The 27,391-nt window shown below is 39.4% G+C and overlaps 1 protein-coding gene and 1 pseudogene across 4 annotated transcripts in view; both read right to left on the minus strand.

Moving 5' to 3' along the window:
- The window catches only part of ENPP2 (ectonucleotide pyrophosphatase/phosphodiesterase 2), a 76,926-nt gene extending 50,204 nt beyond the window's left edge, over positions 1–26,722 (minus strand). For all 4 annotated transcript variants that reach the window (XM_077778919.1, XM_077778917.1, XM_077778918.1 and 1 more), the window contains exons 1-8: positions 26,538–26,722; positions 26,228–26,330; positions 17,914–18,069; positions 13,200–13,325; positions 11,107–11,167; positions 9,237–9,334; positions 8,942–9,021; positions 7,763–7,882 (exon numbers count right to left, since the gene is read on the minus strand). In XM_077778919.1, coding sequence (XP_077635045.1) covers positions 7,763–7,882; positions 8,942–9,021; positions 9,237–9,334; positions 11,107–11,167; positions 13,200–13,325; positions 17,914–18,069; positions 26,228–26,330; positions 26,538–26,570 — 777 coding nt within the window. In that variant the 5' untranslated portion in view covers positions 26,571–26,722. The remainder of the gene's footprint in view (positions 1–7,762; positions 7,883–8,941; positions 9,022–9,236; positions 9,335–11,106; positions 11,168–13,199; positions 13,326–17,913; positions 18,070–26,227; positions 26,331–26,537) is intronic.
- On the minus strand, positions 1,272–1,590 carry LOC144243791 (U6 snRNA-associated Sm-like protein LSm3 pseudogene; annotated as a pseudogene).
- Positions 26,723–27,391: the final 669 nt, after the last annotated feature.

The following is a 27,391-nucleotide window of genomic DNA, read 5'->3' on the forward strand; positions in this document are numbered from 1 at the left end:
TTTCTTTGAGGCTTTTGCAATAGTCTTTCCAGCACATGCTGCTGGGAGGCAGGAGACAAGGCAGTTAAGAACCTGAGCTCTGCAACCAGATAGCTGCTGATTTTAAGCCTCCCCTTTGTCATTTACCAAGTGTGCAATCCTCCAGGAAATGACTTAAGTAAGAGCTCTTTGCTTCCGTTTCCTTTAAAATGTAGGTAATATTACCTAACACATAGGATTATTCTAAGCTTTAATAAGTTAATACATTTAAGGCCCCTAAAGCAGTGTCTTAGCATTTGGTGAGCTCTAGATCAATTTTAATCTTTATTATTATGCATTGGAAATAAATATAATCCAGTTATTCTAGGAACATTAAAAACAGCTTAAGATGGCCCGTGTCCCATTGAACATAAGTCTGTAAGAGAAACCTCCCCTCCCCACTCCCCGCCGACACACACTCCCCACACCCTTCCCCCGCCCTGTGCTTTAGGAGGCAAACAGAAAGAAATATGCTTTGTTTGTTTTAAGACCCAAGAAAATGGTCTAGGAATTGCAGCCAGTTTTGGTTTCATTGTATCCAGACTTTCAGAGTGTCTTACCAACTCCAGTGAAAACCTCTGTTTGGGGGGGAAAGGGAAAATTTGGAGGTGTGGGGCCTCAAGGAGGTTGGCTGTGGTTTAAGAAAGGTCTGAAAGGCCTGCCCTGGGGGATTCCACATGGATCCCCAAGCCCCTTTGGAGTGACAAAAGATTCCCAGAGCCCGCAAAACCACAGCTGCCGGCAGCTGGGGGGTAAATGACGGGCAGGAGAGCACAGAGCGCCCTCTTCGATCTGAGGAGTTGTGAACTTCTAGAGAATGTCATCTGCATGGAAGATGTGGGTTCCTCCTCCCGTGGGGACGGGTCAGAGAGATGAGGATCTCAGAGTGCTCTGAGGCCCTTCCAAGACTTGGCTCAGAGTATCTCTCCCTTTTACGGACAAACTGGCATGGACACACAGGCCAACCAGGGCTCAAAACGTGTCCATTCTTTTTTTTCTTTTCTTTATTCTTCTCTTCTCTTCTCTTCTCTTTGTGATCACATTTATTTCAAGGGTTGGCGGGGGGCAGGGGGAGGAGATGTCCTTTAGCCTAAGTATTTTTGAGTTATCCACAAATCATTTCAGGAGTGGAAGCATCCTTGCTCGTTTCTTAATATCAAAACTTACACAGGCTTCTCTTTCGAATGTCTTCTGCATTTAAAACGGCAATCATAAGAAGTCTCCTATATTCCATACATGATAAATTCTTTGGTTCAGCCAACTCTTAATGGAGAGCAACTAGCACAACACCATTTCCCCAAAGAGCATCAGAATACTCCGATATTGTCAAAAATGTTATGATTTATGCATCCCTTCGTATGTTTCCTCATCAATTTCTATAGCAGTCACAGTTTCCTCCACATCTCCCAATGCCATCTTTACATGCTGACCATAAGCATGTACTCCTCCTCAAAGCTCTCTGTCATTTCTCATTTTCGGGTAAATTCGCTCATCCACGCTGAGCCTCATGAGTTCCAGAGGCTCTTCTACAGTGTTGGTAGTCTGTTCCTGGTCCTTGTCATCCGCGATATTTCAAACCCTTACCCTTTCCCGCCTCTCTCGAGAGAACAAGAGACTCTTGGTCTCTGGAAAGGCGAGAATGCAGTGAGCAGGAAGTAAAAAGAAATTTGCTATGCAAGGTCTTGCTTTGTGCAGTTTTCACTGGCCATTTGAGGCTGGGGCGGAGCTCCAGGGAGAGTAGGCTGGGCCTATAAGGAAAGGGCGTGGCCATGCCTCCATCCAGCACCTCCACTATCAAGAAGATGCACTCAGATTAAGTGCTGGACACCTGCAGGTGCCTCAAATCACATCAGATCCCAGAGAGACCAGTTTCCTATATTAAGCGATCAGTTTCTATACTTATTTTAATTTCAGGGACTCAAATTTAGCGTATTCACACCCAAACAACTTTATACACAATCTAGTACCTTGATATTTACAAAGAAGTTGCACTAGGCAATACTTGGCAGTTATGAAATGTAAGATTAATCTGGGGTTTTCTAATGGAAAATTTTAAATGCAGTTTTGTCAAATGATGAGCCTGCACTTTCAAAACTTAGGCTGTGGAATATATGCTGTTGTTGGCATTATCTGGATAACAGGAAGTCCTGTGGGTAAATTTTAGTTCCATAAGGCTTAGGAGAAAAGTTCACCAGAAGGGGTCCTTGCAGTGGTATAAGGAAAGTGCACTGGAAGAGAGGGTGGCAGAAGAGAGTGTGCTAAAATTTTCCCAATGGCAAAGGCACGATCATTTGCTCTTTACACTTTTCTAAACTTCCCTCACTTCTTACAGTGACAATTAAGATCTTTGTCATCAGAAAAAAAAATTAGCCAATTGTAAAAAGCAAGTGGGCCATGAAGGCAATTAAAAGGTAAAAATATATATATAATTCTGGGGTGCCTGGGTGGCTCAGTCGGTTAAGTGTCCAACTCTTGGTTTCCACTCAGGTCATGAGCTCACAGTTCGTGAAATTGAGCCCCACATTGGGCTCTGCACTGACAGCCTGCTTGGGATTCTCTCTCTTCCTCTCTCTCTCTCTCTCTCTCTCTTTCTCTCTCAAAATAAATAAATTTTTTAAAAATTTTTATTTCTTCTCTAAAAAAGGAAGCAAAACATTCTTCCTGCTTTTTTTTTTTAATGTTTTTTTTGAGAGAGACAGAGAAAGAACCAGCAAGGTAGAGGTAGAGAAAGAGGTGCGGGGAGAGACACAGAATCTGAAGCAGGCTCCGGGCTCTGAACTGGACTTGGAGAAAGCCTGACACAGGGCTTGAACTCATGAACTGTGAGATCATGACCTGAGCCCAAGTGGGACACTCAACCAAGCCACCCACGTGCCCCATCTTCTTGCTTTTTGATACAAGTCATGTTGACCATATTTTCTAAAAGAAAAATGGGAGCATGTTCAGAAAAGTGCAAAAAGTGGACAAATGAGAGAATATTTAAGATTTAAAAACACTTAAAAATCTCAAACCAAAGGTAGCAGTAATGAAGCCATTCTGTCAGGGTTTAGCAAATGGCAGGAGATTGAAACATAATGTTCTTAAGTTATCAGATCATAAGTATCTATAAAACTTTCTTTGCAGTCATACATATATATTTCTGAGCTCAAAAGTTAAATCTAGTAATTACACAGGAAAAAAAGGCACCAAAACTTGGGTCCAAAAAAAGAAAAGTGAAAGGAAGCTCCTGGGGCTATTTAAAAAAGAGAGAGAGAGAGAAGTTTCTAGTTCCTTGTTAATTCAGAGAAATGGGAAATCAGTATTCCTCTGAATTTGAATGTAATATAAATTTCCTTGGAGACTGGTAAAACAGTACAACTAAGGTAGCCTGACAAAATCCTGGGTTTGGCTTTCCCATTTCCCTTAATGCTAATGTTTCTCCATTGCTCTGCTTTATCTAGAAGCAGTTGTCAATATTTGTGTCTTAAATGCTATACTTTGAAGAGGGGTCAAGTGGGGAATGTGTTGTACTGATCTGATATGTTTTCAGGAATTTAAAAAGAAAAAAGCATTCTCACTGTAATAAGAAGGTTTTAAATGTGAAATCCAACACTTTCTCTAATTAAAGTATGCTGCTGTGGGAGAAGGGGGAGAAGTTTTGGAAAAGAAAATGAGCAAAAAACATTTTTCAAACACATAAACTAAAGCTGTAGTCTTTCTAGTTGTTCTTTGGAGGGAGATGATTCCTTTATATTCAAAAGCACGGAGCAGGATAAATGGAATTCTGGGAGGCCAGAGAGGTGGATGCGGCTGTAGCAGATGCTGGAGTGAATCCCGCACTGAGAGTCAAGACTCGGAACAAACTAAGATATGAAGGGTGGACTTGCAGCCGAATAGGCTGTGGGAAGGTGTGGCTCTTTGCAGGGGTTTAGGGCCAGAAGAAGGTGGGTGATAATGTACATGATAAAAAACATGCCTCGGAGAACAATTCAATCCAAGACACAGTAGCGGGACACCTAACTGTGTCAGGCGGTGGGTTAGGGACCGAGAATAAAGAGATTCTACCCCCACAGGACCCACAGACTAAAGAGATATGTGGATAGTTTCAAACTATATGGTCAAATTTATGATAGAAATAATATGAAAACCCAAAGGAGGGTCTCTGAGCTTAGCCAGGGCTGGGAGAGCTTAGTGACTACCTGGGAAAGATACTTCAACTGAAATTTGCAAGAGTTATAAATCAGAGTCCGGTAGCAAAGTGGCCACGTGAGCGTTTATAGCACCCTAAATACAGAGCAGAGCCCATCTTAAGTACATTAAGATACAGTAAAAAAAAAAAAAAACAGATTTATAGCAATCTATGGAAAAGAAACAACAGAATAAATAAGACGCAAACTTTTCCTTAAAAGAAAGCAAATTTCCCACAAGCAGTTTAACCAAATAGACAGGAAGAGGGGGAAGCAATGACTTGCACTTTGCATCAAGCCTTCTGCTGGAAGTGGAAATTCACACCCATTCTATCTAATGTCATTCTTCTCTTTGCCATCTTTTTCTGGAACATGCCATCATTCTTGTATTTTCACACTACCATAATTCAGGAGGATGGTCTCAGGATCAACTCATTGCATCACCAACACTGGAGGAAACAGCGGAAACAAACGTACACCAACACTGGCGGAAACAAACATAGGCTAAGGGGCTTAAGGAATGATAAGAATGCATCTGTTTCTCTTAGAAATGCCCTGCTCTGGAAACTGTGGCTTTGGAGAACCTCCACGATGCTGGGGTTCTTTCCCACGTTTCGTGCACCACTTGGAGTCTCATTCATTCTCTGCATTGCTGAGTCCAGACTGAAACTGAACAGGAAATTTCCGACTGAGATACCTTACTATCAGAAATTGCACAGTTAGAGCAGAGAGATTTTTCAAAGAAACAAACACGCTTAAGGAACTCCAGGAAGAGTAGAGAACATACTTTCATAATGAAGAAGAAGTAAGTACAACTTTAAAGTAGCAACAACGCAAGGAATCCCATAAAAATATGTGTGAGAAATGTAGCATCATAAAGTGAATAACAACTTTCAATAGCACATTCTGAAGATTAACAAATTAAAAGCAGGCTTGAATTTGCTAAAATGGCCATATCGTGTTAAAACAACAATAACAACAAAAATAGGTGAGGGGCGCCTGGGTGGCTCAGTTAAGCATCTAGCTTAACTGAGTTAACACAGTTTAGTTAACATAGTTCAGCTGTGGTCATGATCTCATGGTTGTGAGATCCTGCCCCATGTAGCACTCTACACTAAGTGTGGAGCCTGCTTGGGATTGTCCCTCTCTCCCTCTCTCTCTGCCCCTCCACTGCACTTGTGCATTCTCTCTCTCTCTTTCTGTCTGTCTCTCTCTCTGTCTCTCTCAAACTGAATAAATAAACTTGAAAAATAAGGTGAAATTAAATTATAGAAATTTTTTTTGGAAGCCTAATGGTGAGATTCAAATTTTCAGATGGATGCTATGCAAGTGCCTCACCCCATCTATTAAATTTCAAACTAGGAGAAGAGTGGTTCTTATTTACCTTTTAATCTGACTCCTTTATTATTTAGCCAAATGTCTTTCATGCTTTAATCATTCAGTAAAAATAAGTTAAGCTTAATGTAAATACCTAAGATTTTTATAAAATATTTTCTCTACCCCAATTATTTTTTTCACTGGTGATTTTGTGAAATGGATAAACCTCTGAGAGGATGAGATAAATGCTTGAGAAATATTTATTAAGGCTCATCTTTTCTGATAATATTTATAGTTCCTTATATTCTTATTCTGTAGTTCTTATAGTTTCTGTCCATATGTTCTTCTATGCCAAATTTTAGGGAGACGTTTTTAAATTGTAGCTACTATGTTCCTTGAAATTCTTAGAGCATCCTCTTGTTCAAAAAGATAGAAACACAAATCAGTTTCACTCTAAATCTTTGTGAACAGTAGGAAAATACTGAACTTGGTCGAATCTGTCACCTTTGAGAGCTAGTCAGCAAGCAGGCAAACAGAACTGAAACAGAGCCGGTGCTCCATTGGGCAAGTCCACGGCATCGCCTCTGCTCTGCTTCTGCAGAAGTGAATGAAGCCGGAGATGTGTGTGCGCCATGCCAACCCAGAGGGAAACTAAAGTCAACGCTTGGTGTCACGTGATCCAATTAGATAAAATCACTATTTTTCTCTATATCCTTTGTGGTTCTTCAGGCAAGTTTGCTTCCGTGACAAAATTCATATAAAAAACCAACTAGCAAAAATAGCCTCACAAAACCCTAATTTCAAGCATTTTATTTACACGTAAAACGTTCCTCTATCATAAACTTTGTGAAATCCACCTCGTAAACAAATTTTACTATGCTCACAACTTAGGTCCTCACAGACTTCTGGGAGTCCAGCCTGAATGAAGACAGCAGAATCAGAAATTCTACAGAAAGACTTCTGCAGATATACGAGAAGTCTTCCAATGTTTGTTTGTTTGTTTGTTTTTTAATGAAAAGCCCATATTTAACCTTGCATACTTTTGTTGAGAATTCCTTTTATCACAAATGATCTTTTATCAAAGAGCAATGCCATTTTTCTCTTACTTTATATTCTCCATTTTGTCCATAGATTGGAGCAAACATTTCCAGGTGTGGATCTTTTAGGGATGGTAGATTCATGGACATGTGCAGACGCTGGTCACTCCTTATGCGATGGCAGGTTGAACAAAGGTCTCAGCTCGCTGTCCTAAGGAGTGCTCCAGGCAGCCTTCCCTCCCCCCCACCCCCACCCACAGAATGAGAGTCGACAGGAGGTGGAACCACTCGCCATGTTTCTTCTACAGGTTTTTCAGTGACTGTGTGTACGGGGCTGTGCTCCTGTGGATATTCGGACCCTTCTACCCGGGGTCGTGTGCACTTGGGTCAGTTCTGCACATTCAACAACTATGGCTTCATGTTGCTATTTTGTTCATGTCTGACCAAAGCAAGTTGCCTAACCATGCACCCAGTCATAGGAAAACTATGATGTAGAAAGCCACCTTCATCCCTTTTTGCTTTCTGCCCACCCATTAGATCTGAAGTAAACAGGATGAGTTCTTTCAAAGTATTAATTTGCTGCTCCAAAATTAAGGTATGATTCCACTTATACGTAACTTCCAAGAATTTCAAAAAATAGATTAAACAAAAGAATTCATGAACTTACTGTGGGTTTCATTGAGCTCTTTTTTCCCCCCACAGCTTTCCCTGTTTCTATCCAGATGGCACCTGAGCTAAAATTTTGGGGTAGTCATGGTCATTCACTTCTTTTTCATTGTACCCTAAATCTGGTAAATCAGTAAGATCTGACTATATATTCCTTCCTCAAAGTGTTTCTGAAATTCAGCCCCCTGTCCCCATTTCCATCACCAGCTTCCTAATGAAGACACGTATCATTTCACACTTTTATAATCATAACCTCACCTACACATGCACACACACACACACACACGTAGACATATGAACATATATATGTACACACATTATTTATGTATGTGTGTATATATACACATACATAAATATTGTATACACATATATGTGGATATATACATACTGTATACACAAATATACACATAAACATTATGTGCACACATATATGTAAAATACCAAAAGACAGAAACATTTCAAGTATGAGGAAATTGCAGGCATCTTTTTTACAGGTAACAAATTTTGGGATGAAATGCTTCAATGCACAAACACACACACAAAAAATGCGAAACTTACCGGTTGACCTCCCCACCATCTATGGTTAAATTTCTCTCGCCCTCGCAGATGGAAAGTGGCATCAAACACAGGATCATACATTGAATTGCCAACAATTCCATGTGATTCTGGGTACAGTCCCTTCGTGTAAAAGCAAATTTATTGTTAAAACTGCAATGTAATAGTCTGTACATATTTGGTCTATCATAAATTTTCATATCATAGGAAGTTTTATAGCAATATTTAATTTCTAAATTTATATAAGATATATAGGGACTTTATATATGTCTAAGCAAACATGAGGATTATCTATGGACTAATTATAAGCTGAGAGACTTAATATGATCATAAGAAATTTAATATTTGGGGTTTTTTAACTGATGCAATTTAATAAGATAACAACTTTTTATTACAGTTAATTAACTTTGATATTGAAATTTACTTATGTGCCTCCAAAGGAGCTTCTATTTACAAATACACTTTTCCTTTTCCTTAAGTTCTATTTCTATCCCAGAACCCCTCAAATTAATTATAATAGTAAAAGAAATAGGGCCTACTAGGTGGCTTAATCTGTTAAGCATCTGACTTCAACTCTGGTCAGGCAAGATCTCACAGTCCTTGAGTTTGAGTCTGGCTTTGGGTGAGCTTGTACTGTGCTTCAGGAATCTTGAGCCCCACTTGGGAATGAGTCCCACTTCTCTCTCTCTCTCTCTCTCTCTCCCTCTCTCCCCCTACCTACCTCCTTCACTTTCTCTCCCCTTGTTCACTTGTGCCCTCTCTCTCAAAATAATAATAATAATAATATAATAAATAATAAATTATGTTTTTAAAGAAGAAAGCAAAGTAGAATTGGGAGTATCTACAAACTGAAACAAAGCAGCCCTGAAGTCAATACTTTTATTTGCAAATTCCAAAGTAAACAATAGATTTTGTGGTATTTGAGAGAGGTTTAACGTATGTGGTCAAACAGAACTGCACCTGAAAAAAAAAGTTTTCAGTTTTGAAGTTGCAGTGAAGTTCAGTCCTCCACAAGGTTGGAAAAGACATTTACTGTGAACAACTCATGCAGACCAGACAGAAAATGGAAACATTTTCTTTGAACACTAAGAAACACGTTTTTAAGAATCTCCCGTTAAGTTATTTCAGGATGAAATCTACATCCACACCCTTGGAATCTACATTATTTGAAAAAATACTTACAGTGGCCAAAGTGTATAAGTTAGGAAATGTTTTTGTTGGGTACACGGGTCTCATGTAGGGAGAGTGCGTGCCGCACGACCCTAGGAACAGAATTTCTGATGTTAGAACAAGAGAACAAACAGGAGCCACCCCATGTATGGGAATCCACTTAATAAACCACCAAAGACTTGTGTTACCTTCACTTTTGTATAATAAAATACATGTAAAGTCACGTGTCCATAGCTCTCAAAGCCCATAGCTGAGCATCTACTGTACAGATCATGGATGCTGAGAATACAGTATGAAAATTACTTACTTAGCTTTTCAATGTTAGGCATGACCTTGCTGCCTTTCTTCATGTACGATGCTCGGAAACCATCCACAGAAAAGATGATTAATGGAGGGCGAACAAACCTTAAACAGTAACATATTACGCTTTAGAAAACTTACTGCTACAAAGTTTCCATTACGCCTAGTCATTCTCAACAATTGGGACCAGGAATTTCCAAGATGAAACTCCAAATGAGGATATCCATACAAGCCTGGGCTTCCAGCCACGTAGCATTCGTGATGACCAAAGTCCAGAGTTAAAAGACCAAGATCACAAAAAGACTGGACTTCAGATTTCCCCTAATAAACTTTCTCCTCTGTTGCCTCTCACGTTGCAAACAAGGCTGTTCACAAGGTATAAAGTTGTTTTATTTGCCTGGAATATATATTCTCCCATCTGCTACCTGGAAAACTCCTATGCATTCCTTGAAACCCAGCTGCAGGTTTCAGCTCTTCTATATGTTAGTTGTTCACACTTCTGAATTCCCTTAAGATATTAATCCATACCTCTTTTGTCATTCATCTGTATATTACAGTATTTCAATGCACAGTTTGTATCTGACCCATCTTTCTATTTTGTGGGCCTATAATAGGGTTTCAATAAACACTCATCAGATACATAAATGAATGGATGACTGAAGTAAATGAATATGAAATTAATAGCAATAGCACTCCTGTCACTACAACTAAAACTTATAAAAGAATTCTTTTAGATTTAATCCTAAAATAACTTTAAAAATAATTAAAATTGTTGAAGATCTTTAAAAAGTTCATCAGTAAGGGACCAGATTATCTATATCCATCTAACTAAGGCAGAACCTTATGAAATAGGTCCTTTGTTATATTCTGAGGATATAATTGTTCAGTCAGACTTGAGAATACTAAACTAGGTGCAGATTTTTTTCTGATAGCTTGAAAATTACTCAGCAAGCACAGGCTTGAGTTTATTGGAAGCCACATAATAAATGCGGCATATTTCACAGGAGTTACATATAAAGCACTTAGAATAATACTATAGAAGAGTTCATTATAATCCTTACTATGATCATTTCATTCTACCACTAGACTGCTTTTGTCTCAAAAACAACTGAACATATTTTAAGCCATCAGAAACCATTGCTATTCTGTTCTGAAAGTCCAAGAAGTTCAAGTGGCTCATTAAAGCTAAAAAGGAGATGAAAATAAAGACAATATCGCAACGCTTGAATTTTGTGTCTCGGGTTGTGCTGCCTAAAACAAAAGTACACTTGAGCAAATATATTAATGAAAACACACTTGTTGAAAATTTATTTTCTGCCAGGCATTTTAAGGGTCCATGAATTTTCAACAGTTTCCTGGAAGGCGTAATAAGTGCCTTATGCTGGTCGCCCTTGAGCTGTGGGGTGTCACTCCAGCTTGGCCGCACCCCAGCAAAGCCGTGCTTCAGTAGTTTGTCAAGTTTCTGCAGCATCTGGTAGGAGTTACCATCTTGGATGATATTTTTGAGAAGCTCTATGGTCCTCCCCGCCTCCCTCCCTCCCAAAAGGCAAAAGCAGCACTTCAGGAAAACACACTAAAACAAACAATCAAACAAACAAATCCCAAATCAATGCCAGAAATGTTTCTTTCCTTCTTCAGAGATATTTGGACACACTTTGTAAAATCTTCAGCTATAGCGAAATACAGAGGATATTCAGTCTCTAATACATGCAGAGGCAATAAGAGAAAAATGTACATTTTAGCTTTTAACTGATTAATTGCTTATAAGTTTGTCCGTGTAAGAGGGTTTCAGTTTTGTGCCCATTTACCCATCCATAGCCTGTGATAGGGTATGTGATGATATCTAAGACTTCATAATCTTTATAAAATGCACTTACCCTGCGGGGCATTCTGGGGCCTTTATTTCCTCACAGTCATCATCTACCCAATGTGACTCTCCTAGAAGAAAAGTGGGTAAATTCACTTGTGAATCTAATTGTAAATGCCAGCCAGAGCCTTAAGCAATTCCAGGTCCTGTGTCCTGTTTGATACTTGTTGCTTATGGGATACCATCGAAACAGAAACACTCAAAGTCTAGTGTTGGTTTGGCTTACTGAAGTACACCCATACATAATGGGAAAGCTAATATTTAATAGCCCCAAGTGGTGTTTACAAAAGCCTTCTGAGTCTAAATGGTTTGTAGATAAAAACACCAGTGGCGTCAGTGAACAAAATTTCATGTTTGTTTCCCTCCAGAAATAAACTGTTTGGTCATTAGATGGAACATTCTTTTCTCCACCACTGAACATCTCAAAGCCATAGAAAGTATGGCACAACTTCCCTTTAGCTGGGGAAAAAGGCTTAGACTACTCAGGGCCGATAGATGGAAGATTGCACGAAAGGGATGATTTGTCAGTGAGTCTGTGTACAGCCCGTGAATTTAGGACGAAAAACCGATGCTGTCTTGCACTTTTATCTTCCACCAAGGTCTGAGAGCGTTCCTGAGTTAACCCATCCAGAATGGAGAATAGAAACTCAGGCTTAAAATCAAACACACATAAAGACGAGGCTTCCTTAGGAGAAAATGAAAATTATCACAAAGCATTTGCTTTCAGTTGTCCTAAGACAAATAACAATCATGTGCTTTGACTATAAGAAAAATTTGTGATCAAGACTTTGGAGAAATTGGTCCCATGTAAAGAGCAGTGGAAATCCCCCTGGTCAACAAGAATCTGACTCCTGATAACTGGGTAAGTGAGTAACATGCTCCTTAAAACAGGAAGCTTTACCACATTTGTAGCAACACGGGGCGCTCACCTTGGGCTGTGCAAAAGTACTGCAACTAGAATTTTAAAGCAGCAAAAGCCGATGTTTAATGATTCAATGCCTGGTGACACTTAGGACTCTTTCTCTATGCTGTCTTTTAATGGCCTTTGTGGCTTACTGTTACAGTTAGTACATAGGGAAATAAAAAAGAAAAGGGATAAAATTCCCAATCAATTTTATGCTTTATCCAAAATTACAATAATTGTTTGGGTAGGGGAAATTTTTCAGACTCAGGATTCATGTAATATCTTCTTGCCACAAACTGAACACCAAACACATTTCAGAACAGATGTGCTTTCTCCCTGAAATCTCTTAACGGAAACTCTTCTCAAATGTTCCGTGTCACAGTTAGGAAGAAGGGCACATGAAAAAGGGACTCACAAAGCTCACATAAAGATTCTTGGATCTTTCCATTCGCTGCTGTCAGCGAATGCTATGGTGACTTAAAACTCCTTACTGCATCTTTTATATTTTCTTTAGTCCACCGACTAGTATTTATTACTGGAATAAAACCATCCTATTCTCCAATCAGCCATACAAAGTCAGCAGATATGTATACATAGCTTTGGGGTTAACGGGAGCTACGGGCGCCCTGATCCTCTTCACCAGCTAGCATGCCTACCTTCAGGATGCTGGTGGTGCCTCAGTTTACAGCTTACGTGCTATGGGTATGAAAGTCATGCCCCCTTGCCTCAAGGGTAAGCACTCTGCAATTTACTTTCCAGAGCTTTCAGGAAAACAGGCTAAGGTGATACTTCACCTAAAATTACATCCCTGCTTGGCTCCCCTGTGCCCCTGATTCCCTTGTTCCCTCAACAGGTTTTTCCTGCAGGGCGTTCCCTCAATAAGGTCCACGTATGGAATTCCTGTCTCAGGCACTGCTTTTAGAAAACCTGATGGAAGACCAACACAGGAACTTTAGAAATCTCTTCATTATTATGATTCTACCAAATTATGGAATTTGGGGGTGTTTCCTTGTTATTTCAGATCCGTGAAATGCAGGGAAGCAAAACTAAGAAAGCAGCATGAGAAATTAAAAAAACGCAACTCATTCCTTCCTCCCAAACCCATATCCAAGGTGTTGTATCCACAACATCCAAGATTCCTCGGAGCACTGCCAGTTTTTACTCTTTTAGAGCTCCAGCCAACCCACGGAAACATGTACCTTTGCAAACCACTTGGTAATTAGTACAGCAGTCGCCCCTGGCCAAGCAGTCTTCTGAGCAGTGACAAGCATTGTCTTCATTTCTTACTTCTCCGCATCTGTCCTTAGAGCATTCCCAGCCGCCAGCTGAAATTGGCACAATGGAACACTTTCACTGCTTCACACAAACCAAATGAAAGAGGCCTCGATCGCTTACAAGCGTTGCCAACAAAAAGAGCTGAAATCCCACATCATTTAATCTGCTTGTGAAATTAGAGTTGGCCTCAGGCCTAGATGATATTTGGAGGACTTACAAATAGGTTGAATTCCTAATTTTTCAAATCAGAGTACAAAGCCAAACATAATTGGGCTCCTTTGGAAAAATGGAACCCTTACCATTTATGAACTGTACTGAAAACCCCAGCAAGATGCATGGTATGTAAGGTTTGTGACAAGAGTTTCAAACTCTTGTGACGTTTAGAGGCACAGTCATGATATAGCTGGGCTCTTTTATTTCCCAAAGTAGCTTTACTTGGCTTTAATGAGCTGGATTTAAACACAAATGATCGTGTGACCAAATGGCCTCTATTTGCCCCAAGTTGCAACCGAAGGTTAAAGTCCTAAACAGGCATGTAGAGTATTAAGGGATATAAACAACCCTCACAGTTCCAACCATTGACCAAAATGTGGTCGCTGCCTGCAGTGAAAAGACACAGTCCGTACTCTCAAGGAGGCTGGGAGATGGGTTACAGATTTCTGTCTGAGCATACTTGATCAAGGGCTCAGGGCTTAACTCTATCAAGAGGAAATATTTAGAAAAATTATTTTCATCTTAGAGTGCTGTATTTTCTGTTTGACTTTTCATCCACTAGACTGGGAAGTCCATAGCAGGAGAAAAAAATCACATCTCTCTTTTCACCACTGATTCTCTGATGCTTGAGACTGTGCCTGGCACATGCTAGGTGCTCCGTGAACATTCATTAAATCTCATTGCAAATTACCATGAAAATAAAATAGGACTCTTTAAATTCAGGACTGATGTATGAGAAACTTTATAATAAATGTACTTATTCAATAAATATTTCTATTATCTTTTCCGGGTTCTAGGTGCTGGGGAGGTTGTAAAGAACAAAGACAAAAAACAATATCTTCATGGAGCTTACATTCCAGTTGGGAAAGACAGACCATAAGCAAGTATACCAGCAAAAACAAGATAAATTCAGCCTGTGCTAAGTGCCATGAAGGAAATAACTGGATGGTATTGATAGAGAGTGATCGGGTGGAAAGGGGATGCTACTTGACATGGAACGGTCAAGAAAGTCCTCTTGAGCTAAGGATACTTGAGGTCTTCATCTCTTAAAACATGTCATAAGAAGAAGGCAATGGTTTTAGGAAGCAGTGTTGCTTCTTAGTAATATTCTACCAACAGGGGCTCCTGGGTGGCTCAGTCAGTTAAGTGTCTGACTTCGACTCAGGTCTTGATGTCATAGTTGGTGAGTCTGAGCCCCTTGTAAGGCTCTGTGCTGATGGCTCAGAGCCGGGAGCCTGCTTCGATTTCTGTGTCTCTCTCTCACTCTCTTTCTCTCTCTGTTCCTCCCCTGCTCACACTCTGTCTCTCTGTCTCTCAATAGTAAATAAACATTAAAAAAATTAAAAAACAATATTCTGCCAACAGACACTCTGCTAAGTGAATAAATGGATAAGGAGGTATTCATTGCCATGCTAGAAAACCATGAAACTACTGCTGAATTTCCACTCTTTTAGAATTACCTTTGTATCCAAATTCCATTCTCTGCTTTTTTGATATCCCCTACTTCCTCTACCTTCTCTTCCAAAGCAGATTAAATGTTTGGAATTCCTTTATCCAGGACATGCTATTTCCAATGGTTAGCAATTTTCCAAGATTACTTTGACTGAATTTTTTCCCAATTCAAGGATAACTATTTAAAAATTTTTTTTAAACATTTATTCCTTTTTTTAGACACAGAGAGAAACAGAGCGTGAGTGAGGGAGGGACAGAGAGACAGGGAGACAGAATCTGAAGCAGGCTCCAGGCTCTGAGCTATGAGCACAGAGCTCAACGGGGGGCTCGAACTCACAGATCATGAGATCATGACCTGAGCCAAAGTTGGACACTTAACTAACTACCCAGGCACCCCTCAAGGATAACTCTTAACCGATGTGCTTTTATTCTTGCCCTGGTACATAAGAAAATGCCTTTGTTTACAAAAAGCATCACTGTTAACAAGTTAAATTCATTGAGGAACTACTGGCTTTGTGTAAGAATGGAATTTTAAAAAGTCAGGGTTCAGTGTGAATTATAAGCAAGCTATGAGTCAGTCAGCTATGTAATTTTCAAAGCAAACATGGCTATAAAGAGAAAAGGCATTTAACCTTATGGGATAATAAGAGAGTTACCTATCAGAGCAGATAAAAAAAGATTTCTAAAAATGAGGAAATATAGTTTAAAAGTGAGAATATGTTGAAAAGGGAGTGGTGAAAGGCTCTCATGCCTTGGAGAGGAATAGAAACATTGAGAAGTATAATTTTGTAATATACATAAAAATGTGCACTTTGAGGGGTACCTGGATAGGTCAATTGGTTAGGTATCCAACTCTTTATTTTGGCTCAGGTCATGATCTCTTTGTTCGTGGGATCAAGCATCCCTGTCAGGGCAGAGCTTGCTTGGGATTCTCTCTCTCCCTCTCTCTCTCTCCCCTTCCCTCCCCCACCAACCACACACACACTCTCTCTCTCTCTCTCAAAATAATTAAATAAACTTAAAATAAATAAATAGATAGATAGATAAAAATTTGTGCTTTGATTCAAAATCCCACTCCTTGTAATTATCTTAAAGAAGATAGAAAAAATACAAATATGCGTGAACAATATTCACTGATACATTGTTCATAATAACAACAATTGGGGAAAATCTAAATGATCAGTGAAGCAGGTTGCATCTGTTCAATGGAATACTGTGTAGGCATTCAAAAGGATGATATGTGAAAAGGTATGAGTACTGACATATCCCCTCACAGATGTACACACACACACACACACACACACACACTCTCATATAATACACATACACACAGAGTAGTCAGGATCCACAGTGAAACACTGTGCTTATCTCTAGAGAGTGCTTGTGCTCTTGGAGTAGGATCTCAGAGACTTTTGTTTTCTCCTTCAACCTTTTGTATCATTGATATTTGATTCTTCCACATTTGGCAAATGTTGTCTTGGTATACAGGAAAATAAACTACTTTAAAAATTTACTGAAGTCCACACTTACTAACCTGGGAAGAGAGACATGAGCTACATTCCAAGAGAGCTAAGCTGGAGTGAGGACATCCACACAACTTTGCAAAGAGCCCCAAGATGAGGAACCTGGACATCTGAGATGACATGTCAGAGGCCAGATGCTCATGGTGGAGATGAAACACAATATCAGTTAGTTTCCCGGTGCTGAGCAATCACAGACTGTTGGTTTGAAATAATGTTTTAGAGCCAAAGAACTCAACTAGAACATGTGTTCCATCCATATGTTCAGTTTACAAGATTCTCAGCATTTAAGTTTGCAGGCCCACAACTAAGGAAACTGGATGAAATTTCAAAGGAAAGTAACAAGAAAAAAATGGCTATATGTTTGGAAAATGTATTGTACAGAAAACAGCCTAATAAATCTCCCCTTATTTGGGGGGAAAAACAAACAAACCAGAACCAGTAAAGGGAGCCCAGGCTGGTTTTCATATGAATCAAGGGCTACTTCTTTAGTCAAGGAGAATAATGTCTCTGTTTCTAATGATATTATTAGAGAGATAAGGCTAATATCAATGATAATATAAGTTATATTTTTGAAAGAAGCATATAAACCATAAAAGTTCAAGAACCAGTAATAACTTGTCAAGAAAGCTATTGAATCTCTTCCTCTAGTGATCTTAAGAATGAGGTTGATGGTCATCTTTCTCGGAGAGTTGGAACATGATGTTGCCCAGAGGCCTGGCCGACAGCCTACAAGGTCTCTCCAGAGTCGTGTAAAGCATCAGGGTTTAGAAACAGAGAAGGTGGAGTGGTAAAAGTCTACCAAGGTGCTTCTTCTCAAATCATGCCCATTCATTCAGAAGCTCGTATGTTCTATTGATGGTTCCAGTATAGAAGATGTGAAAAGAAAGGTAAGGAACACTGTAGAGGAATATTTTAGAGCTACCCTGAGCATGTGACCCCATAAGCATGTTAGAATTCCAAAACAAGTGTCCACCTGCACGGAGAATGGGGAATTACATCAGGGTAGACCAATAGTTACTATGTGATAAGATGAAATAAAATGCTATAATCGGGGCAGGGAGGCAAAAATTTAAAAAAAAAAATTAAAAATAAAACAGAAAAACTCAACTCTTAAGAATGTTCACAGTTTCAGCTCATGTACCCTAGCAGTGAATGTAGGAGTTGACAGCAAAAGATAGAAATGATGAAGATGAAGAAAGAAAAAAAACAACAACAACAAGCCTGGCCATAAATTCTTCTGAAACCAGTAAAATAATGACTACAGTTGCAAAGAACCTTTTTTGGGTAGGTCTCGTATGCAAACAGTCACACGGGGTGTACTCATAATGCAATCGACAACCATTCAAGAAGCCAAACTAAACCCCAGTTTGGTTTGGCCAGAGCAGGGTGGCCAGGCCAGGGAGGATAGCAGCGGAGGGCCGCATCTCGAGAGGACTCAAAAGTTACCTACCTGTCTTCAGACAAAGCTCATCAAAGTCATGACAGCAACTGCTGTAGCTCTTGCAGAGGTTATCACAGCGACAATCAGGGGGTCCAATCTCTTGAAGTTCAAAGCATCTGCCTTTGCAAGATCCAGAGGTGTTGGTCCAGGGGGAGTCCGATAACACTGCGAGATACAAGAGGCGAAGGCAATGGGAGTGGGGAATGGGTCGTGTCACCGTGGAGAGGTGGCCCTGGGAAGTACGGTGCGGTGATGCAGCGAGACTCTAGCCGAGCAGCCCGGCGCCATCACCCGCTAGCTCTGAACCTTCGGCAGGCCGCTCAACTTCCAGGTGCCAGTGTTCCTCATCAGTAAAGTGGGGGCTTAACGAAAGTAATCCGAGATTATAACAAGAATTCAACGAAACAGTCCATGCAGAACAGCTAGCAGGCTGTCAGACACAGAAAGGGGGACAACTTCTGGCTGTTGGTTTTATTTTACTGTTTGCGGTTATTATTACTACAAATCTGTGACAGTCGGTGTGTCTGTAGACGCTAACGATGCCAACAAAGAGAACGTTGATGTATACACTTAGAAACAAGAGTTCATTTTCCTATTTGAAAATCCGTAACTTTTTGTAAGGAGAATGGAGTCTAAATGTTCTGAGAACAGTCTGAACATACTGGATTGAAATAAAAGAATCATAAGATTTCTTCCAGCCATTAAATCTACACCTTTAACTGGAGTTACACAAACACCATCTCAGTTTCTCAACAATAAATCTTCTTTTTTTCTATGATCTGCGTATAGAACTAGAAATCTCGAGAATCAGCCAAAAAATTGATAACAAAAATTCAGTGAGATGAAAACTGCACCTACCTGAGAGATCTAATCAGTTAAGCTCAAAAATTAAAAGAAAGCTCCATGCTTCATAGTGTCTAAAAAATGCAATATGTAGGCATAAATTTCATAAGATGTGCATATGACCTATATGAAGGACACATTAAAACCCCACAAAAACATATTTCAAAACATTTAATCAAGTGGCAAGATACACCATCTTGGAGATAAAAATAATTTATATTATAAAAATATCAGCCTTGGGGCGCCTGGGTGGCTCAGTCGGTTAAGCGCCCGACTTCGGCTCAGGTCATGATCTCATGGTTCGTGGGCTCGAGCCCTGTGTCGGGCTCTGTGCTGACAGCTAGTTCAGAGCCTGGAGCCTGCTTCAGATTCTGTGTCTCCCTCTCTCTCTGACCCTCCCCTGCTCATGCTGTCTCTATCTCTCTCTCCAAAAAAAAATAAATAAAATATTTAAAAAATAATAAAAATAAAAATATCAATCTTTCCTAAATAAACCTAAAGATCCAATGCAATGGCAATAAAAATTTAAGGAGGATTTTTTGAAACTGGAGAGGATANGGGGGGTGGGGAAAAGGGCCACATAGATGAGAATGTACTTATAATGAAAGCAACATTATAAATCGGAGAAAGAGAGAAGGAATTATCAGTAGGCAAAAGAAGGATTATTCAGTAAATCGTGCTGGAGTAACTACTGGCTGACTGCAAAAAGTCAAGCTGTACCCTCACCCGAGCTTACAAAACAGGTAATTTCCAATGAATGGAAAGCGTAAGCAGTGTCATACCTGGTACCAGGAATGAAAATTTTTGTAAAATAGGGCACAATGCCCATGGGTCTTTCCCACAGAAATTCCATTACTAGGAATTTATCTCCCGTATACATTTGCAAAAGTTTACCAAGATAGATGTACAAGAAACAATCACCATATCTGTAAGTGGAATACTGCCCAGCCCTTAAAAGCAATGAACCAGAACTGTGTAGGCTAATATGGAAAGATCTATAAAATATATATACACTTTTTTTAAGAGCAAAGCACAGAGCAGTGTTATAGTATTAAATATTCTACATTATATTTTTAAAAGTAGAGGTAAAGAGAGGAATAAGGATAGAGATAAATATAAAAATAAAAACAGAGCCAGGGAAGAGAGAGTGTTGGACAGAGGCACTGAGAAAAGATACAGGTGTCAGTAGCCTTCCCCCACACCTCCCAACCTCCCCACAAGAAACTCTTTACAGGAATTACATTTGGGCAAAATGACTGAGAACGAGAGAAGCATAGAAAATTTTTTTTTTACCTTCCTATAGTTTGAAACATCTGGCATTTTACAAATGTCTTTTGTTTGTTTTTTTACTTCTATTTCCCTCATATATACATATATGTTTATATCCCTGTGTATGTCTATGTGTATATATATACACATATATATACACATATATACATATATATACACATATATATACACATATATATTTGTATAAAGTATGTATTATATAATATATATTATATATAAATATCCTAGAAAATGTTATTTATGTCATGCTATGTATAATTTTATTCCCTTATTTATGCCTATAAATTTTTTTATTTTTAAAAATAATTAGCATGTATTACTTTCAAACACAAGCAAACACAGGAAGCAGGGGCAGAACAGATGTTATAGAACATTTCCAGGTTCACCAGAGCCATTTACCTGAACATCCGGTTCATCCCTTAGTCCTTTGTCCTTTCAAAAGTCCGAGTCGCCCAATCCTGGCCTTTATGGCATCAGATCAGTTCAAGGAAAGCAAACAGATTCACTAGACCATGAGATGTGAAACGCTTTTGCATGGTTGATTCTGGGATGTCGAAATACATACAAACCACACCAGCTCCGTTTAGGAAATAATGTCAGGTTTCCAATGCCTTCCTTACCTCTGGTTCAAAAACCACATTTTTCTATTGACTTTGGCCAACCTATCAACAGTGCATGCTGGGCCATAACTGGGGGGTGGGGGGGGGAAGGGTTGAGACGTGGAAACATTTGTGGAAGCAGAAAAAGTGCTATGGTAAAAATTAAGACAACAAAGACGCTTATAATTGAATTATTCACTTTTGAAGGATCAGCAGCCATCTAATAAATTCTGAGCCGCGTTCATTCCCGTGAGCTGCTTACATCAATCCACTTAGCTATGCTGATAGCTGACATAAGGAGAAGCGGTCCAAAGGCACCATGTTTACAATTCTTTCCTTGTCCCGTCTTCTTTTTATGACGTCCCAGCCTGCATCTGGAATATTTCTCCAATCATGCCCTCTGCTTCCCCCTCCTCACACTCTCTTCCCTGTTTCTTTCTTTACTTTCAAAATAATCTGTCTGGATTTTTAGCCACTTTTAAACCTTCCTCCATCCATGCTGGCCATGTGATTTTTCCTCTTTGCTTACAGCATTGATTATTCTCTAAGTGCATCCCTCACTTTGTTTTTGAAAATAATCGACTCTCACTCAATAGCTTTTCCCCCCTAGTGATAATCTGCTTTGCCACATGTTAAACAGAAAGCAGCTCTGTTGAGGAAGAGTTGTGCTTACATTCATCCTGCAAAGATATGGATCATAAAAAGGGTTGGACTCGAGGTTTACCAACAGCTTTCAAGAAAAGTAAATTCCCAGGCCTATATGGGGGAGGGACACATAAGCCAAATTCATTCTTGGATGGCCTGGACTCAACTGACAACAGTAGGAAGAGAAATGGGAAGGTCAATTGGGAAGAACGTGGTTCTTCCAATCCAATAATCCCAAGGGTTTGGACTTCTGTATCTCTTTTAATAAAATCAGGTGAAAGAATAGAATAACATCACTTTGCCTTTCCAGGGCCTGCCTCACCCCCGCCATCTTTCATGACAAGCTCTGGTCCCTGTGCTTTCATGATTCTGCTGCTCATCCTCCAGGCTCTGGCTTCTTCATTCCGTGCCCAGGTCTCATGTCCTTCTCCCCACACCAGGCTAAGGACAGACTTTAGAATTTCTCTTCTTACTATCCCTGGTTCCATGGTTAAATATAGAAAGATTCTCTGACTTATTATCAGTTTAAATTCAAACATCTGTAAAGCTTTCCTTTATCTGACCTAAATTAAGAGAACATCAATAGGAGAACCCTGGTTGTCATCAAAATCACAAGTATTGTCAACTTGAAAAGGTAACAATTTATACACTGGCCTTCAAACGTAAGTGAAGATAAATTAAATGTAGCATCACATACTTAACACCTTATATTCCCACCAATCCTAATATGGTATTTTGTTTTCAAAAAAATTTTCTGATAAGAAGGCAACATTATCCCCATTTTCCTGTTTGGAAAAATCAGAACTGTCAGCTGGATTTGAGTTAGCCAGGGCCTGGCTAAAATTTTAGATCATCTGAATACAACTATAATACTGTTCTTGTTCACAAAGAAATTTTCAAATTTTGTACGTAGGCTCTGAATGTGATGAAGACGTGATTTTGGAAGATTTGTCCATTCAAGAATCTCTGTGGAACTCTACTGAGAACTGAGATCTCTGGTTATGCAGACAAGATAGAAGATTCTGTAGAGTTTTAAGATAGATGAAAAATCCCTATCCCAGAGCTCCATTTAACAACAAGAACAACAACAACAAAAAAACCCTGAAAAAGCTGTGCCCCTCCCCCTTAAATTCTAATTCAGATAGTTTCATTCCATTTACTCTAGAACATCACCTGGCTCTACATTAGATTGAATGTAAAGTCCCATAACATGACCTTTGTCATGACAGAGTTTCCTCTCAGGGTCAGGGCACAGATGTATTTGTCAGCTTTGCAGTTTCTTATGTGCTACTAACCCATCATCGAGACAGCTTTTCATTGTGGAATAAAATCCCCAAACTTCCCAAATGAACCCACCTTCTTTGTTCCTATTACCATTGTTGTTTCCTCTGTGATTCACAAAGAAACACTTTACTCATAAAGCTGCTAGAGACATTCTTCATTTCACATTGATCCAAGAATTTCATTCCCATCTGCGTACTTTTAAACTTTGAAGCCACTAAAAATGTCGATTAGTTGGACTGAGCTTTCAAATCTCTATTAGCCAGCTAGTCACAAGTTCACAAATTTCTCTGTGTCTTCCAAGTGTTAAATGACTTATATTTCAGGTACGATCCCACCTCCATCTCCAGACTGAAAGGGCATTTATCATAAACTTCAGGAAAATAGACTCCACTGTATCACCACAAACATATCCTATGCTCACGGTTATGAGTGTATACACACCTACATATATACATAAATTCTCTTGCACTCTTCAAGGTAAATCAAGCTGGCTATGCTGGATGTATGGGACAAAGATGTCAAACTGATTTGCTCTTATTATTTACATTTTCTTTGAAAATACATTCCAGCCATCTCATGTACCTGATTGAGCATTATATTTACCCAATAGAATTATAATTAGCTCTGCTCATTTCATATCTTGTAATAAATCCATAGATCTGTTACCATCTGGTAGAAGAAATCCTATTCTACCATTACTTCTAATAGATCACTAGGTCCTAACAATAAATCCAGCTAACAAGTGTGCTAGTTGGTTAATTATAACAGTTTGTTTGCCTTGCCACAGCCTTGAAACTAACACCCCAGTCCATAGTACAGCAGTGAGGGTCTGCCTATGTGTAGAACATTCTCACCTATTGTTGAGGACTTTGAGGAACTACATTGACTAAGCAAGAAAGTGCATGCTTTTGAATGGGAGATCTTGCTCTGGTCAGTGTGAAGCTGGCCATATATTAATACCCTTTGTGTTCCATTTGGTGAAACAGTCTTGAAGTGCTGAACTTCCCAGGATTTCTTTGGAACATGGAAACATTGTTGAAAATAGGCATGGCTGCCTTTCAGCTTAGTATCTTGTCCTAATACATATATAACAGTTTGCCCAATGTTTTCTGATGTGAAGTCTTTGCTGACAGAATCACCAACAACATGTGTTATATGAGGGTGGCCTTTTCTAAGCACATATAACATTTAAAAAGATGAAAATGCTTCAACTCTCTGTACTATGCTCTCACCCAGTTTCCAAAATACATCTCTGGTCTTTATTCAGGAGAAATCAACCATAGTAGTGCCTGAAAAGCCAGTAAACTACAGCAACAGAAAAATTAAACATAAGAAGTGTTCAGGCATACCAAAAATCCCCAAACTCAGACTTAAGTGGCATTGTATCCCCACAAAGCTTCACAAAGGTAGAAGTTTCACTAAAAAAAAATTATTTTAGAAGATAATCATAAAGGCCTAAAATAATCAATGATTTAATTAAATAATCTGAGAAGCAAATATTTGGTACTATATTTAAGATCACTTAGATTTATAGATTAGAATATAGACCATATTATTTTTACAAAAGTTACATAGACTCATTAGTTCTTATAGCTGTTTCTTATAACGCAGGAAGATAATTATACACAAAATATATTTAAGGATTAATAAATCTGTTCAATACTTTGCAAGTTCTTCTGGAGAGCACACATGAATCCAAGAGCCAATGAAACAGATGGATGTACATCATGACCTTTTGGGGTTTTTTTTTTTAATCCATAAGGAAAATTAGAAATCATCTAGTCTTGCTTCCCATTATATGGCTAAGGAAACAGATGCCACAAGTGCCTTGCCCAAGGCCACATAGTGAGTTACACGGACCTAGGATGCCAGTCCAGGGTTTCATGACTATTTTCCAAACAAGTCAACTTTGAAAATAACGAGTGACTTGAATTTACACATTCATTATGAAAATGGCTTTTAATATCAGTTTTGGCTGAAGGAAAACACTAATATCAAACAGGAAAAAAAGTTCCTTTTAGGGTGCATTGGAAAGGACCAGAAGTGGGCTCTCAAGCAGCTCACTTGCCCATGTGACCACACTATGGATCGGATCCCCCTTCCAGTCGGCACAGTTACAGTCAGTGTTAATGGGAGTTATACTTGTCTGGAACAAGAAAAAGAGGTCTTTGAAGACAGCATTTGTTACCAATAAAAACAGGATTCTCCAGCCCAGTGATCTCCTCTCCTCTCTCTCCCTCCCCAGCAGAAAAGACAACTCATTTTGTCCATTTGGCTCCCTGGGGGTGCAATTTTTATGATCTATTTTCTCACTTTTCACCCCAACCACACCCCACTTTGACTCACTAAACTCCTTCTAATATTATTCTTTCAAACTTCTGGCATGACTTAAAAGCAACTTACTTGATGTAAGGAAGACCTAGTATTCCATCAATACATGTATCATAACGTGGTTAATAAAAGCTCATGCTGGCTAAACAGAGACAGGTGATATAGTCTTTTTAGATTAGTCAAGAAAAAAATACAGAAAAATTCAAAATTCACAGGAGGGCAGACAAACATGCTGAGATGTCAGAAAAGTCAAGAAAATATTGCCCCCTGGAGTACCCGTTACTTAATATGTAATTTTTATTTATAAAACCATCAGCAGCTCCAATTTCCAGGAAATTAACCAACTCATTACTTAAGACCTGGTCAGTTAAGCCCCCTCGGTTCACACAAGGAGCTCCTTTATAAGAATTCCCACACTGCTTACGGCACAGTGTATTGTAAAAGGAAACTCTTTCACGTTGGTTCTATTAGTTAAGTCAAGGTACACTATTAAAACTTACCTTTCCTTATGCCAAAAGAAAAAACTGAGTGCAAATGAATCTTGTAAGTTCTTCAAATCATCTCATCTCTTTTACATTTTTCCTACTTTAGGTAAATCTTGATTTCAGAGTCCCAAACTCTGAAGTTTCAGAAAGACAGTTCACTGCTTTTTTTAGGGGCGCCCAGGTGGCTCATTCGGTTAAGCGTCTGACTTCAGCTCAGGTCATGACCTCACAGCTCGTGGGTTCGAGCCCTGTGTCGGGCTCTGGACTGACAGCTCAGAGCCTGGAGCCTTCTTTGGATTCAGTGCCTCCCTCTTTCTCTGCAACTCCCCCACTCACTCTCTGTCTCTGTCTCTCTCAAAAAATAAATAAACATTAAAAAACTTTTTAAAAGAAAGACAGTTTACTGCCTTTTTAAACTTCCATTCCTCTTTTTTTTTTTTTTTTCTCTGGGTCAGAAGTTTCCGGAGAAAAACACTACATCCTGTATCACATACCAAGAAATCAAATTCATGTATCTGCGATATTAAACCAGCACCTGTTCTCACCACTTCTATCTTATCTGTGTCTGTTCACAAGAGTTGTAATTTTACCTTAACATTTATAAATATGGGAGTGCAAAGATTTAAATAGCCTGCTATCACGAAGCAAGCATAAATGTTCCCTAATTAAAACCACATTCTCCCACCTGAATTATACACATAGCTAGTTTTATTCCGAAGAAATCTAGGACTAAATTAGTTACACCGCAAGATTAGCTTGAAGATGCAATTCTTAATGAGCTTATATTGATTCTCCTGTCCATGATACTGTGAAAGGACTGAAAACGCTGATAGTTGCTGCTCTTACCTGTAGGAGGCCCTTCATCCCAGCCTTCTGCCCTCTTAATTCGACTTGCTGTGAATCCTAAGCAGATATTGACTCCAACAGCAAAAGTGAACAGGGATATTACCTAAGGGAATGAGGAGATTGAGGTGTCAAACCAATGAATCACATTATATGAAGGCAAATGAAAGCACTTCAACATCACCACCTAGTCCTACAGCTTCCAAAATGCCCCGTAAAGTGCTGTCTTGATTTTTCAAACAAGAAGCAAAATCACAAGTCGGGAACTGACTCCAAGCATCGGGTCCTTCCCCGGGATGCATCAGTCACCTACCTGGCAGGAGCGGACCGGGCTCCTGCGTGCCATGGCAGACGCTTCTTGGAAAGCCTTGTGCAGCGTGTTCTCCTTTGCCCACACTGAATGCACTGCTTTTTGGGGCTCCGAGTTCAGTCGATTAACTACAAGTAATCCCACCTGGGAGGTTGACAGCCTCCCCTGATTTGTCCGGAGCTTGATTTCATCACGATTGGTTCACAAATGGCAGCTCCGAGCCTAAGAGGCTTGAAACCCTCTCCTTCTCTCCACCCCCTTATCGGTCCCGCCCCCAACACACACACACACACACACACACACACACTTTCATGTGGTTTCCTCTGGTAACATGAGGGTTTCTCATGTTGCTGTGGCCAGTAACAGTGCATGTTCATTTTCCTTCCCTCACAAAAACATGGTTTTTAAAAGAGAAACCAAATGTATTTGATCCGATAAAAATGAACCAGAGCCGTAAAAGGGTTTCCACCAGCTTTAAGCTTGTAAGCTTTACAATGTAGTTATTCAATGTAGTCCACCTCACGACTTTATTTTTTTTTAAACAAGGAAAGTTTTATAATTTATAAACCTAATAACTTTCCCTGTCTTTCCCATGTATTTATTTTTTCTGGCAGTTTAAATGACCCTGTCCCCTATTGCCACATTCTCAGCTACTCCCGACGACTCAAATATTTCTCAGGATAAAATCTCCCGGGACTGTAACGAACACAAGAGATAGCACTATGTTTCCCCGTGTTGTTGTTAGAGTTTAGAGAAGTAACTTTTATCAAAATACTGGGAATTGCCAGCTAAGCAGCAGAGAGTCCTTCTGCCCTGGGAGGAAGGACAAAATAACTTCAGCCTGGCTCTTCTTCCCT

This window comes from Crocuta crocuta, unplaced genomic scaffold (genome assembly GCF_008692635.1).
Source record: "Crocuta crocuta isolate KB4526 unplaced genomic scaffold, BGI_CrCroc_1.0 scaffold448, whole genome shotgun sequence".
NCBI lineage: Eukaryota > Metazoa > Chordata > Mammalia > Carnivora > Hyaenidae > Crocuta > Crocuta crocuta.